At 36.6% G+C, this 16,846-nt stretch overlaps 1 protein-coding gene across 1 annotated transcript in view; it reads left to right on the plus strand.

Annotated features, from left to right (window-relative positions):
• Window positions 1-16,846, plus strand: part of LOC150110531 (uncharacterized) — a 247,977-nt gene that overhangs the window by 105,915 nt on the left and 125,216 nt on the right. The window contains exons 5-6 of the mRNA XM_090394585.1: window positions 3,474-3,793; window positions 14,044-14,220. Coding sequence (XP_090250711.1) covers window positions 3,474-3,793; window positions 14,044-14,220 — 497 coding nt within the window. The remainder of the gene's footprint in view (window positions 1-3,473; window positions 3,794-14,043; window positions 14,221-16,846) is intronic.

A 16,846-nucleotide genomic window follows, 5' to 3' on the forward strand; every position in this document is an offset into this window, starting at 1 on the left:
TGGTGAGGGTAGCATAAGGGCAGCAGTTAGCAAATGAGCCTAAAAGAACTCCTAGGGAGTTTTTTCAATATGTTGCCAGCAGAAGGAAGGATGATTACTACTGAGTAGGATAGAGGTGTTTAATGAGCAGTTCATTAAAGTATTCCATTCTTGGGAGTGTAACATAATGCAGAATTTGTGGGTAGCAGAAAGTGGGGAAGAATCAATGATGATCAATGAGCAGGAGATATATGAGAAATTGATAAACTTGATAACAATAATGCCATAGGACTTGATGGTCCGCATGTTTTGAGGGAATGTACAGGGACTTAACAACAGCTTTAAGTTACCTTTTAAATTACCTTTTTAATGAGTCTTAGATTGGCCCAAGTTCCAAAGGAGTGGAAAGAGGGTAAAATTGTTCCATTTCATAAAGGAGATGATAAGACTAAGGCTTTGAAGGAATGCATTGCCTGAAATTGTGGTGGGTATGGATTTAGTGAATGCATTTATGTCATGGTGTGATGAGCTGTATAAGTGACAGCAGAGTCTCCCTTGATGAGTCTTTGAACTCCCTGGGGGTCTGATAATTATATTTACCATCTTGGCTATGTGCCTAAATAACTCAATTGTATAACCTGTTCTATCATTTAGAATACCGTTAATGTTTTCTATTTTTCTGTTTATTTTCATGCTTGTTGTCTTTATTGCTGATTTCTGCAATAGATTTTTACAGTAATTATTCTGTTTCATTAAGGAGTCCTGTAGACGTACTAAATTTATTTAAGAGGAGACTATCAGCTGCATATAGTAATGAGCTAAGTTTAATGTTTCCTCTGTGAACATCTGGTTAAGTGCCACATTCTTTAATCATGTAGTCCATATAGAACAGTGGAGATAGTGTACAATACTTTCTTACACCTCGTTTAACATTAATCTGTTCAGCCTTTAATTCTGACTACTGATTTACAAGTGATTTATAAGTTATATAGTTGTCTGTATAATGTCCCATTTATATCACAAAGATATGGTATTTTGAACTGTTTTATCTTTGGTATCTTATTACATGCTTTTTTGAGATTGACAATGCAGCTTCATTAGAGGTTATTATATTCCCATGTGTCATTATTACACAAACGAGCAGAACATCTAAAAATATTATCTTCCTTACAACCTCAAATACAGATTCTCAAACCATGCTTGAATGAAAATCTGATAAATATGGTAACTTCATTTCTAGCAGAATTTAATCCATTTTTAACATGTTGAAGTGTTTTTGCTTGTGACCATTATTTTAGAGAAATAATGAAATCTGTATATGTTACTTTATTAATAATCCAGTTTTATTTTAGTGAAGGGAAGGAAAAAACTTTATTTTTTATTATGATTTGCATTATATTCTCTATACACTGTGTTAGCTTTGCATTAGAACCCCCCCGACCCAGATTTACATATTTAGCATGATAATGAAGTAGCACATGATACCAACATCACATGCATCCACTATAAATGGGCATACCTCTTCTTGGCATGTAATCGGTAAACATTTTCCAGTAATGGGGAAACATGGCGACATAAGCCCATTTGACCATGGGCAGATATTTATGGCAGAGGGCAGGTACCAGTATTTCAGAAACAGCTGCACTTGTTGGCTGCTCCCATACTGTATCAAGGGTGTACAGGACTGGATTAACCATGAGCAGACATTGAGCAGAAGGGCTCACATTGATCAGCCATGCGTGGTTGATTGTAGAGGTGAGCGTCAGGTGTCACGACTGCTACATAGTTACACAGCCCACCCACCAGTACAACAGCGGGGCAGTTTGACTGATTTCCACATGCACCATATGCTATACCTTGCTTTGCCTGGGGTTCCACAGCAGGAAACCAACAAGGGTACCCATGATGATGGCCAGGCATCTCAAAGAATGCCTCAGCCAAGGAATGTCAGCAATGGACCCTTGACAGGTGGAAGAAGGTCATCTAGAGTCCCATTTCCCTGCACCATTCTGATGGCTGGGTTCACATTTGGTGTAAACAGCAAGAAGCCCTATCCCTGGTTGCACAGTTGGGGTTGAACAGGCCTGTGGAGGTAGTGTCATGGTCTGGGGAGCTTTTTCCTGGCACACCCTAGGTCATCATCCCACAAACACTGAATGATGAACACTACAGGGACCTGTTAGCTGAACATCTCCATCCATATCTGCAGGAGGTCTACCCCAACCACAATGCCATCGTTCAGCAGGACAATGCACCTTGTCGTTGGGCTGGTACAACTACAGAGTGGTTGGAGAAACACGACAACGAATTTGCCACATTGCCTTGGTCCCCAAACTCCCCTTACTGTAACCCAATTGAACATGTGTGGGATATGCTAGAATGGGGTGAGAGAACTGTTGATCCTCCTCCTTGGAATGAGTGTGAACTGACAGAGTTGCTGCAGCAGATATGGGTCGAGTTACACATGGAGGATGTTTGACACCCTGTGGAATCTGTTCCTAGGTGTCTGCCAGCTGTGATTGCACAGAGAGGTGGACCAAAGCATTATTAGAGTATTCCTAATGTAAAGCTAACTCAGTGTATAATTAGCCTTCTGCTGTTTCGTGGCATAAATGTTCCATGTCTTCAGCATTCAAGAAACTACATTTTCTTTTGCATTAGGTGTTACTCTCTGAACAGCCATTCTTCTTTCACTACGCGTTATTCCCACTTGCTATGCAGAGTCCACGTGTTAGTTAGATGCGACTTCTTGTTAGTACCACTCCCAACCGATCTGTCGCCTAGCCTGCCATTTGGGGGGGGGGGATATATTTTTGACTGTAGCAGCGTATGTTCATGGGGCCAGTTTGTCTGCTTGTGGGATGAAAAACGCCAGATAAACTGGCGGGAAAAACCCTACTGCCCCTGCCCAAGACCAGCTAACTTAGCTATGGCTGAGGAAGATCCTCAAGTTCCTCATGTCTTCGACAGGAATCGAACCTGGGACACTCCTTCCCCAGGCATATGGTTGCGAAGCGCAAAGCCACTAGGCTAACCGCACGGACACTCTCTGAACAGCCATTTTTCACTGAGCATTGTTACTGTCTTCCAAATTCCATATTCTGTTAAGAATATGTAGTTGACTAATCATTGCATTTTCTTATATTTTTTTCTACTCTCTGTTCATTCTATTACTGCCTATTGGAACAGCCTCTCTTGCTTTATATTTTATAAAACATACAATCTGTGGGTTTTCAAATCCACTCTAATAAACAAGCTTCTGTTTGACTTTGTCTGTCCATTACATACCAATGTACTGTAAGTCTGAAGAGTTTCTTATGTTTGAAATTAACATAAAAAATTTTATTTAAAAAATCAGTTTTTTTTTTGATATTATCATTATTGATACTTTCTGAGTATTTCAAGATTGTGGTGCTTAAAGCTTTATAAAAGTAAATATCTCTATTTCTAGAAAGGGGGAGTATTTTTTAATAAAATTATGTATATTGTTCTAGGTGCCAAACAGGAAGAACACTGTCCCCTAATGGATGAATTCACTGGTTGTGATTTTCAACTTGGATGTAACGCTGCAAATAATAATGATTCTAGAAAATATAGGCTGACATCATTAGGATTATCTGACAAACTAAATAAAATTTTTGATACAGTAACATTGTTTATTAATATTGGAATATATTCAGATGATGAATTGTATAAATTTATATTACTGTTACTGTGGACAATCTTAGATGATTCTTTGATTCAAAATATCACTGCAGCAAAATGTGTTTCTGCTGCATTGGAGAAGATATCTTCATCACACTGGCTCTCAAAGGTATGTTTGATCTCCTCTGAATTATAGCAACACATTCATGCCATCTTTTAATATTGAAATTTACATATTGAAAGAAATAACTGCATTTGTGAAGCAGATTTTGATTTTTTTAATGTACATTAATAATTGTTTGAATGTTTTTTAAGATTTTGATTCATAGCAAATTGTCATCCTGAGCTCGTGATCCATTTTTTTTTTTTTAATTGGGTGTATATAAGTTTTTTATATATATCATAGTAGCATATCTTAACTTAAGCTAAAGATACGTGTTTCCTTGTTAACGAATCGACTAGCCTTTTTGAAACGATGTAGAGACAGCAACGTAATACCCAACTGCATTAAACTAAAGAAGAAGTTTAAATCAGCCAAAGCGCTCCGTATTTATGCCCAGTTGGAAAAAGCCTTGTTACGAGAACAAATCCACGAGGCACTTAAAAATCTAGCATCCACCCAAGCCAAAGTTCTATTTTGATATTTTGTTATTCCTAGAATAACAAAGCTGACTATGTTATTCCAGGAATTTGGGAGATTTTAGACAGGATCACAGACGACTCGGCCAAGCACTTATTACTGAAAAACAAAGAAAAATTAGTAATGAAATTTCAAGCCCTACAACAACAGAAAAGCACAAGACCATCAGAACGCCATAATGAAAGGAACAGCCAATCACAAACTGACATAAGGATTAGCCAATTGCCCACAAAAGAAGTTAGGTGCAACCAACCACCATCGGACCACAGCTTGGTTATCAACCAATCAAACCACGATCTCACCCAAGGTGAACTCTCACTGCTAAAGAAAAGTTTGAACTATGCCATTGCTCCGAGGTCAGTGAACAAACTTGATATCGTTTATCATATCGAGAGAGGTTTAAGATCCCTCCCCACCAGTTTGGCTCATAAAATACGAATGGAAACATCGTGTATACTAGATTCAAATAAAAAACTAAGCTCTAACTTAAACAAAACTGACAATCTAGCCCTTAAATCCTTAAAAAATAACCAAGACATTATAATCACGAAAGCAGATAAAGGCAATGCCACTGTCCTTTTAGACTGTACAACATACATTGAAAAAATGAACCATTTGATATCGGACTACAACACCTACCAAATGGTAAACTACAACCCCATAAAACATAACAAAAAGAAAACAACTGAATTAATCAAATCCGTCCACACATGGCCCGAAGAAACAACAAAAAAATTAATACCTCATTATGCCCGTGCACCCAGAATTTATGGCCTGCCAAAAATACACAAACCAGGCACACCACTACCTCCTATTGTTGAAGGAATTGACAGCCCAAATTATCACTTAGCCAAAAAATTAGCAGCCACACTCAAGGAATTGGTAGGTCAATCCCCCCTTCCTACATAAAAAAATACACAACATTTCATTAATAAAATTAAAAACATTGCACTCAACGACCAAGATTTATTAGTCAGCTTTGACATAACTTCCCTTTTCACCAATGTCCCAATCAATGACACTATCTTGCTCCTACAGAACATATTTCCACACGACATCACAGCCCTCTTTGCCCATGTACTCTGCTACGGATATTTCGTGTGGCAAAACAATTTTTACCTTCAGAAAGAAGGTACAGCCATGGGCTCACCGCTCCCCCCCCCCCCCACCCAATAGCTAACTTTTATATGGAAGACTTTGAGCAACGTGCTCTAGTGACAGCATGTCTAAAGCCCAAAATTTGGCTCAGCCTACATCGATGATATTTTTGCCATTTGGCCCCACGGCACCAAAGCTCTAAATACATTCCTTCACCTAAACAAACAACACATACGTATCCAATTCACCATTGAAATGGGAAAAAAGCAACTCTCTTCCTTTCCTAGACACACTCGTCACACGTCTTCCCTCTGGCTGTCTCTCCTTCTCAGTTTACCGCAAACCTACACACACACACACAGGCCAATATATACACAAAAATTCTTGCCACCACCCAACACAAAAACTAGGTGTCATAAGCACCCTTAAACACAGAGCTCTAACAATTTGTTCTAATGAACAAGCTCTAAACCAGGAATACAAGATCATCAACCAAACATTTATAAAAAATGGATACAGTAAAAAACTATTCACCAGATCCTCCATAAAGATACCAGTAAGAATAAAAAAGATTTCAGGAATGTTATTGCCATTCCTTATGTTAGAGGCATTTCTGAAAAAAAATAGACAGAGCACTACGCAAATACCACATTAAAACCACCTTTAAACCCCCAAATAAGTTAAGACACCTACTGAATTCTTCTAAAGATCCTCTTCCATACCTAGCTCACCCAGGGGTATTCAAAATACAATGCACATGTAACATACCTTCCCCTATGTATGGTATGTTACATACCATACATAGGGGAAACAGGGCGAACTATTCCAATCAGACAAGATGAACACAAACGACACGTTAAATATACCTCCATTTTGGAAAAACTGGCCTTTCTGACCACGCACTCCAAACATACCAAAGAATTGATTGGAAAAATACCAAGTCCTTACACCGCACCAAAACCTGGTTTGAGAGAAAATTTAAAGAGTTATGTGAAATGCTCAAACACAACCCAAATCTCAGCAAAAATGATGGCCTAACCATTTCAAGAATGTGGAGGACCCAACCTAAACTAGCCATAGAAAAATCCCACTACAAGAAGACAACCTGGTGAAGTGTTTCTAACATTCAACAGCAAGAAATCATATTATAACAATCAGAACTGTACAAATCCAGAAGAATATTAATACGTGAGGACTTTAGCAGTTTATTGTAGTTGTATTTATTTATTTATTTTTATTTATTAATTTTATTTTATTAAAAAAAAAATTTTTTTTTTAATCACTAGAGGTCAAGCTAGGGAAAAGGATTAATTAACTACGTAGATATAGTTTACCGGTATACAGAGCTAGAGCATGTAGCTTGGTTCCTTATATACTTGTATCCTTCCGATGATGACCTCGATACAGCTGTCGAAACTTAAAGTTTTATTTATTAGTAATTAATAAAATAATCTGTTCAACTCGTGTGTTTTTGTGTCCCTAAATTTATAAATATGAATATCTTAACTTAGCAATACATTAATATTATAAGAACTAGGATTCCTTTTTAATACGATTGGAATTATTGCTAAGCCTGATTGGCCAAGTGATTATCATATCTGCTCTCTGACACATGGGGTGGAATCCTGTCTTTAGGTACGAGATGAATTTCATTATGAACTCGAGACCATTGCCCCACTTATTGGAGGCCTGAAGTGGCTTGTAAAAAGTTCCATGTTTGATCTCTAGAGCATTGCTTCCAGATTATATAAAAAATAAGGTTAAAAAATACCAAGTACAAAAAATATATAAAATTAATAAAAATTGAAAATACTCTTAAGTCTTCCCACAGTACTAATGAACTGGAAGGTTGCAACCTTTCATGGGTGGAACTCAATAATAATAATAATAAAGTATGTATTACATGCTCTGTTATAGTATTTTAAAATGATTATCAAAATTGATATCAATAGTATTTAGAGAGATCAGATTAGAGGCTTCCAAGCATGCACAATTAATCCTTGATTTATAGAGAGAGAGAGAGAGAGAGAGAGGTGGGGGAGGAGAACCATGTGAATGAATCACTAATATATTGGGATAAGTAATTGTATTCTAAGTAAGGCATAGTGGTTAGTCCACACCATGTTGTAATGAAAAGAGACATTTTAATTATTCTGATTTACTTTTCCTTTTATGAGCAACACTACTAAGATGCTTATCCTCTTTCACCAGTCTGACTGATATAAGACAACCATTAATAATTTTATGAATGGCTGAAAATATTCTGGATAGGTTTGTAAGCACACTTATGTTTAATTCTTTCAGTGGCATATTATGACTAGACTGGTATAAAATTGCTGAGATTGACACGTGCATGCACACACACACAGAGAGAGAGAGCGAGAGCATGCCTTGTTATATGGTATGTTAAGCTCCAATCAACCATTGTATAGAGAACGTTGTCCTTTTTTTTTTATATTTATATCTGACTCTTATATGAAAGATTGTGCAAGACATGTTGCACAACCTTTCATATAAAGGAGAGATCTGTTGATATTTTTGAACAGCTGAAAATTGTCTTTGGTGAAGACATTGAGAGAGACTGTTCCAAAGAACAGAGGTAAATGGAATAAAAGAGAAGTTTGGAGCTGGAATGTAAATGGGTGGTGACCAGCAGCTGCTTCCATTTTTATTGTTTTGGAAGAATGATAGTGGCCAATTTAGTAGAGCACTTTATTTGAAAGTACAGAGTGATCAAAATTAAAGTATTCCTGTTTAAGGCTTGTGGAGTGCCACCCAATGATTCACACGCCTCAAAACTTTGCAGGAATGCATTGTGGATCATATAAAAGCTATATCTGAGAAGGGGAAAAAATAGAAATTCCAAAATTCACCACCAGGGGTGCTGTATGATGTACCAAATGTCTATGTAGTAATTTTTCTGCGTGTAAGAAGGAGAAAAGCAACATAAGCATAAATAACACATTTTTATTCGCTTAATGCATTCATGGGCTCTACTGCTCGGTGTGCTGCCCATCATGGTATGTAATAAACTTCATCCTCTGCACATTATGCTCAGTGGCAGAACACATTCAGTTGAGACTGTTGTGCACATGCTATGTTATGCTGTCTTTCAGCAGTGGCAAGTTATCAGGATGATTCCAATAAACCCTGTCTTTGAGAAATCTCCAGAGCCAGAAGTCATGGGGTCAGATCAGGTGAACAAGGTGGCCATGCAGTGGGAAATGCATGGCTGGTCACTCTGGCTTCCATGAAATGTTCTTGAAGAACCTTGTGTGTGTGGATCGACTGATGTATATATGTAGGTGCCCCATCCTGCATGAAAATGACTGAATCCATGAACAGGCACTGCTGTGGCACAACGAAATTGTTTATCATATTGCAATACCTCTTGGCAATAACTGAGCAGGTCACAGGACCTAACTGGCAAATGTCCTCAAAAAAAAATGGTCCAATGATAAATGAAGCTGTAAATCCACACCAGACAGTAACTTTGGGTGAATACAAAGGAATTTGTTGCTTTGTATGCTGGTTTTGCATAACCCATACCTGGTAGTTGTGGGTATTCACAGCTCTGTTCAGTGAAAGTGAACCTCTTTCCACAAAATCACCAAAGACCACGCAACGTCCTATTCCACTCGAGCAAGGAATGTTAAAGCAAATGTCAGTCAGCTTTCAAATTCTTGTGGGCACAACTCATGTGCTGGTGTTATCTTGAATGGGTAGAAATGCAGAATCTTCCATAGAATTTTCCAGACAGTTGTGTAAGGCACTTCCATGTGTCTTGATACAGAACAGGCACTGCAGGAACCAGTGGTCCAATGTTTATTCATGGCCTATTCCACAAATGGCAGTAGCAGCTTCATTCACTTGTGAACTGATTGGTTGGCGACCTTTGTCAGGTCTAACTCCCAACGATCCCATTTCTTCAAAATGACTAAGCATTCATCTCAGAGCACATGGAGATAGTGAACCTCATCGACGTTTGTTCAGGTGACAATATTTTGCAGTGTGCAGTAACAGCATTGCAATTGTTTAGAGCTTCACAAGTAAAGCACGTTGAGGCAAGATTAGTGCCATTACTGTTGATGGTATTAACAACCAGAATAAAAGGGAAAATCCCATGTCCAGCCTTTTAAATCCTCCTGGCACCTGCCGAGTTGCGTGATATGGAAACTCCATGCATTTATTGTTTACGATGCCCCTGATGGTGAATTTTGGAACTTTTTTTCCTGATATCACTTCAGCATGATGCACAATGTATTCGTGCAAAGTTTTGCGGCATTTGGATCACTGGATGGCACTCCACAAGGCCTTAAATAGGGATAATTTAATTTTGATCTGTAGAATAAGCATAAGGTGGAAAATAAATGTACGAGTGAGAGATTGTAGTGGATCTGTGAGAGAGAAAGAGATGATCAATTATTTCCCTCTTCTTGATAGCTCAAGGAAGCTTAGAGAGGATTTTGATGCATCACCTCCAAATGTACAAAACACTAGTAAAAAAAGAAAACCAGGATGTCCTCTGAAGAGATTCAATGATGACTTCTAAGGCTGGAACAGGCCGCTCTAGGCCTAAATCCTTGACAAGCAAGATGACGATGATGACCCCAAATTTATGAGCCATATTCCATTGTTGGCCAGATTTAGGTATTTTACAGAGTTAGCAGCTGTAAAGGTGAGAAGTGGTGCCAGAAATTTATACAAGAATTTTTTGGCAGCTGCAGAAGCCATGGCTGAGATGTGCTTATTCCAGAACATGCTGGAAGTTTAGGTCAGCCCATGAAAGGGAGACATGGTCCTGTTTGGATATCTGAGCAGTATCACAAATTAAGGAAAGGGATGTAAAATCTTTCTTTTGATAGATTAGACTGAACTGCGTTTTGGTGGTAACCAAAACGCAGTTCAGTCTAATCAGATATCACTGATACTTGGGCACTGCTGGATTTGTCAAATGAAAAGGAAGAATGGAGTGTATTGTCATTAGTGAAACTGTGGATAGGATTTGAAGTCAGAGAGGAGGTCATTTATATGGCACAAATAAAGTACAGAGCTCTGGCTACTTCTGCATTGTGACAAAATCTTAGGAGAGGAAACCATCCATCATGACTCATAGTAGGCAACCAGTAAGAAAGCTAGTGATTTAGTTGGAGAGGATAGAAGACAGACCATAGGATGGTGTTTGCTGAATGGGCCTCTCTATCAAACCTGATCAAATGCTTAAGAGTTATCAAGTACTCTTGATAACTCTTAAGCATTAAGATAACTTAAGAGTACAAGAGTAACCACTTGCGTTTCTGCAAATTTTTCCTTGGCTTGAGTCATAGGTGATTGGTGAAGAGCTCTACAGTCAATCTTATAGATTGATATTTCAGCCATTGCTGGTCACTAATTAGTTTTCACCTTTCTTTGAAATAGGATGGATGAAGGCCTATTTCTATTACTGTTGCCAAACGAAAATGACTAAAAACAGCTAAATCGTAAAAAAAAAGCTAAAAAGGAGTTAAAAATAAAAATTTGAAGCTAAAATTTTATAAGTAGTAGCTGATACTTTTCAGTTACTTACTTTATTCAAGTTGAAGTGATACTTGCATATAAGTGGCTGAAAATCCACGTTTTCACTTAGATTTATTATTATTATTATTATTATTCCTTGCACCTCCAAGGAGTCCGAAGACTCATCACGGGAGGACACCTACAACTGTCTCAACCACTACACCGAACCTCTACTATGAATCAACGCCATCTACCGCCAACCTCCACCACAACTGGTATTCTATGTCTGTAAATTGCGTGTGTTCTGAAGGGCCGATTTGTCTGCTTTATTATATGTGGCCATCATTCCAATATTACTCAGTGTAGATGCTGATAAATGATAGTCTGTATAGCACTTATTGTTATTCCTGAGGTCATACTTGGCCTCAGGCATAACAATAAGTGCTATACAATAGAATTTTGGCAAAGCTGACAAAATAGCTGTCAGCATTGGCAATTCAGTCTTGTTTCTTAATTTTGTTTTAACTACATTCTGGAACTAAAAATTTGTTCAATTTCTGCATTAGAATTTGGCAGTATTAATAAATTTATTGTACACTGAGCAATTTTTTAAATGATTCATTCCAGATGCATCTTTGTATTCTTGTACTTCAGAATAGCTTAGTGTTTTCTATATTTGTCCATTTATTTAAGTGGATAGTATTGTACTAGTATTCAGCAGCAGCAACATTTTATTCTAAGATGGGAGTAACAGGTTCTTTTATGTTTTAGGGTATTGTCAACATAAAAAGAAGAGATCATTCTGAAAATATTCAAGTTTTCAGGCAACCTTTGCTTAAGCTGTTTTAAGAGACCAAGAAGAAACCGTGTTGCTGTATTTTTTAAGATTTTGCTCATCGTTTTGTGTTATTTTCTTTTGTATCATCAACTCTGAAATTTTTCTTTCAAATCTGTAACCATGATTTGGTTTGGGATCCAAATAGTCGTCAATATAGAGTGTCAACTGTGGATGATGGTAGCACTAGCATATTAGCAATAGAGCTAATCAAACGAGAAAGATCTTCATATAATCTCGTCTTATTCGCACTGTTAAATTCGAGAATTTTGTTAACTTTCTGAACTAGAACAGGATGCAAAAATAAAAGGTACAACAGATTCCTTTCATCTTTATACATCTCCCACAAAATTTGAGCTTTGTAACATTTCTCAGTCACACTCACGACTTTAAAGTGAGTTTTTAATTCCAACCACTGGCTGAGAATTCTGTCTACTGCAGGTTCAATGGAGAGCCATCTTGTTGCACAGTTGCTTATAATTTTCAGAGGATCATCATTTTCGTTGATAGTTTTATACAGCTCTTTGTATGCTGCTTATTTCAAAGAGGAATGTGAAAATCACTTATACGTTTTTGCAACTAAAAATTCTAATGTTCTTGGGGGAAATTCTGCACAAATGTGAGACATTGCCAGTTGTAATGAATGGCATTCACATCTAATTAAAATTAAGGAGGGAATATATGCCTTCAGTTGTTCATAAACGCCATTATTGACACCAACCATAACACTGTTATTGTCTGTACTAATTGCAATGGGATTTTTAATGTCCTGTTTCTTGGTCAAGAACTTTTTTTCAGTGCAGCCACAATACTACTAGCATCACACTTTTCTAGAACTGCCATGCTCAGAAATGAATGCATAATTTTGTTGAATTTCTTGCTATAATAAATGATGGCCATTCCTAAAATCTTATTCACTGTGATGTCATTCGATTTATCTATTAACAAGCTGAAATCATCTCCAATGTCTGCAATTAGATCTTCAAAATTCTCACTTACAATATTCTTTACATTTGCAGAGCATTTGATACATTTTTACCTTTGGCATAATTTGACTGTCTGGGATGATATTTTTGCAAAGATCTATTAGATGATTGCAACTATTAAATGATGAGTGAAAACAAAGAAATAATGCTAAGCTGCCTTCAAAGTTCGCTGTCTCATCAGACTTCTTCACAAGCATATTTGTAATAGGAACAGCCTTATATGGAACTGCAGCAAAATGTTTCTTAGTTTCACTATGCTTTACAAACTGACAATATTTAGCAGCTATATCATATCTGCAAATCTTAGTGGCCTTTTGTAGCGTCACCAGGAACTTCACACAGTCATTTGCTAAACATTTCCATTTGCAACCGCTCTCTCTCTCCTAAATTTTTGCTTGAGTGGAATACATTGAGTGTGTTGTGAATGTTGACACATTGAATCAGTTTAAGGCACAATTGAATGATCATTGTGTGCAAAAGTGTGTATCTCCCATGATGAGTCTCTGACTCCATAGAAGTCAGATAATAATAATTTACATTCAGATCTCATCTAATTAGCTGAGACTTAGTTTTATGAAATCTAAGATACTGAAGAAGTTAGTTTTGTACACAAAGAAAGATTTGAATCATTTTTTAGTAGATTGTGGGTGATGGCCAATGTTTTGGGGACATCAACTTTAGTGCACAACAAAGGAGCATAAAACAATGGAAGATTATTGGGGGAAGGAGTAGATTTTTAATTCTCTCAAAAAGGTCACATGTGTTTTTTGAATTGTTTCCACAGACAATTTAATGGAGTGCTGTGTTGCTGGACTAGATACAGTTGTATTTTATTTTCTGAAGATGTTAGATGTCCAGCAAATTAGTTGAATAACTTGTTTATTTTCTTCTAGTGTAGAAGAACTTTTTTGTTTTTCTGCTCACCAAGTCTTCCCTTTTTCATGCTTTTGAATTCTTTAATAAGACTATTAAGTGAACTTGAAATGATTTCATTTAAATAAGTTATATTAAACAAATAATATATACTGAATACAGCACTCTTGAAGTTCTCTTCTTGATATATTTTTACAATATCATTGAGCACAATAAAATATTATCCTCAGATTGGGGTGGGGTGGAGGGCATAGTTACTATTCTTTCAATTATTTTAATGCCATCTAACATGTAAATATATGAAATAAAAGGCTTATTATGAAATCTGTTTTTTGGGGTATTATATAATGTAGAATATCCAATAAACTGCTATTATTTATGTAGAATATCCAATAAATGGCACCACTCAGAACAGTTGGAGTTTAGCTGTACATATAAAAATTGGATCATTTTTTGACAGTTCCAATAAATAATACTTTTATTGTTGACAGCTCCGAGATTTGGCTGAAACATTAGCCAAACTAGGTGAGCACCACTATTTAACTCTGCATATTCTTGGAAACATAACTGGTTCAGAGAGGGGCATACAGCTAAAACAAGCTACTAGTTACTTGTCGTTGCAGCATCTGTTAAACATGAATGAAACTTGTTTTATTCCTGTTGTGAAGGTATGTATCATCATATATATATATATATTATCATTTTCTAAGTTTTCCTGAAAAAAATTTTTTTTAAATACATTTATACACTATTTTACGTGTAGTTGGAAGTTTTTTCCACTTGTTTATGCTATAAATTAAAGATACCAAGAAATTATATACTTGGTTTAATCCTTTATCCAAGTGTAAGCAAACAAAGTTTGCACCTGAAGTATTATCAGGACTGGGACAACTCGTGGCAAAGGTGATGTGACTTCACATCATTTACCTTAGTATCCCATAATGTAAATCATATCTCCTTGCGGACATGTATAATGCTATGCATTATGGGAAGGGTCACTATCCAGACCGGTTTTGACCTTTATTGAGGTCTCTTCAGTGGGAGCCAGACCAGGGTGACCCCAGCAAAAAAATTTTGTACCAACTTATGCAGGAAAAAGGTACTAAATTTGATATATTTTTATGTAGCATTTTATGTAAATGTAACATTAAATTTTCAGTTATTTAATATGCTATTTACATATATACAGGGGTTATAACTCACAAGAAAAACACTGGAAGTATTTATTCATTATTTTTAACAGATTTTGCTAAATTAATTAACTCTTCAGAAATAGTAAAGTCTGTAGCCGATGAATGTTTCAATTTTTCTTTTGTCAAAAGGAGTCCATTCATCAACAGAGTTTGTAATTGATTTCTTATTTTATTTTTATTTATTGTCACTGCTGAAAATATTCTTTCAGTTGCTGCTGATGAATGAGAGAGGCACAGTACAGCTTTAACTAATGTTAAATTAAGAAACATTTTTTCTCCTACCACATTTTTCATTTCAAAAACTTTATTTCAAAAAACCATGAATTCTTGACCTCTTTCCAATGCTTCTACAGTCTTCAATAGTTGCCATTCTCTATAAAGGTCTTCATAACTATTTTCTTCAATAACATTAGGAAAATTTACAGCAAGTGGCATTATACTGTAAAAACAGTCTGATTTGCACATTTCAGGATTCAGCATCGCTAAACTTTTTAATACAGGATCTTTGAAATTTATTTGTTTGAAAACTTGGCTACAGAATTCAACATAGAAGAACAAACATTTCAGCTCGAAGTGTCTGTCTCTTTCTGGAACTTCACTCTTATCTAAACTCATTAGAAGGGCTTCCACTCTCACCCCTAGATATACATTTTCTATGTCTAAAAACTGACCATTATCAGCTGGATTTATCTTTTCAGTTGATGTATTTGTAACATATTGAGATTTCATGAAATATTTCATGATCATTTTGGGTAGCCCCCTCTCTCCATCTTGTGCTGATCTCTTTATGGAGGATTTTGAAAGTAAAATCTTAACTCAAACAGACCCTAAACCCACAGTATGGTGGAGATACGTGGACGATATCTTTATCGTTTGGAACCACACAAAAAAGGACCTGTTCGACTTTCTCAACAAAATCAACTCTCTACACCACACAATCAAATTCACTCTAGAACTTGAAAAAGATAACCAATTATCATTTCTGGACACTTTAATTAAGAAGCTTCCGAATGATGGTATCAACCTCTCAGTTTACCGCAAACCTGCCAATACAGGACGTTATTTACATTTCACTTCCTGCCACCACATTTCGCAGAAACTTAGTATTGTACACATGTTGAAGAACCGTGCCTCTCTCCTTACAACAGATCAACAAGACCTCCAGGAAAAACTATCCCTGATATCCACCAACCTTACCATGAATGGATTTCCTCGAAGACTCGTCCACAAGATACTTTTCTCTGAACCCCGACAAAGACAACAAGATGGTGTACGTTATATTTCTACCATCGTCATTCCATACTTAGGGACAGTTTCCAATAAGATTGCTAGACTCCTTAGACCACATAAAATAAGAGTGGCCTTAAAACCCACAGAAACGATTAGACAATTCTTAAGATCTCCAAAAGATAGCCATCCTTTCTCCAAATATGCTGGAGTTTATAACATACCCTGCTCGTGCGGCTTGAATTACATCGGCCAAACTTCAAGGAGCCTTGAAATTAGGCAAAAAGAACGCATAGGTGACATCAATAATAACAGAGAAGAAAAATCGGGGTTAGCTTTTCATTTCTCAAGAACGAACCATACCATAGAATGGGATAGAAGCACAATTCCTTACATGGAGGAGGACTTCCGCTCCCGAATTTTTAAGGAGGCCACAACAGTTGCCCGCTGTACACAAAACCTTAACAGGAACCAAGGACTAATCTTGCCCGTGATCTGGAAGATCCTTCAACTCACCAGAACTGTATTATAGTGCCAACTATAGAACGTTCCTAAATAACAACAAGTGATATCATCCACGCTCTATGAATGTACGCGCTCTGTTCTTTGTTTAATATAATTGGAATCGGTTGATTATAGTTTGTAACAGTTTTTTACTTTTTAGTGCCTTACATCAGTTATGTACCCTGAAGATGCTAACAGCCTTAATTGGTGAAACTAGTTGGTATAACTTAGTTGTTTATTATATGCACTTGATCAATATAATCCCATTAAAAGTCTTTCCATATATTGTGTTTGTTATATTAAATGCGTTTATTTTCTATTTTGGTCTTGAGTCAGTGATTATTTGGATTCTGAAAGAAAGAGTTAAGAT

The sequence above is a fragment of the Typopeltis vanoorti genome, chromosome 1, assembly GCF_054136105.1.
Source record: "Typopeltis vanoorti isolate ZY-2024b chromosome 1, IOZ_Tvanoo_1.0, whole genome shotgun sequence".
In the NCBI taxonomy this organism is placed as follows: domain Eukaryota; kingdom Metazoa; phylum Arthropoda; class Arachnida; order Uropygi; family Thelyphonidae; genus Typopeltis; species Typopeltis vanoorti.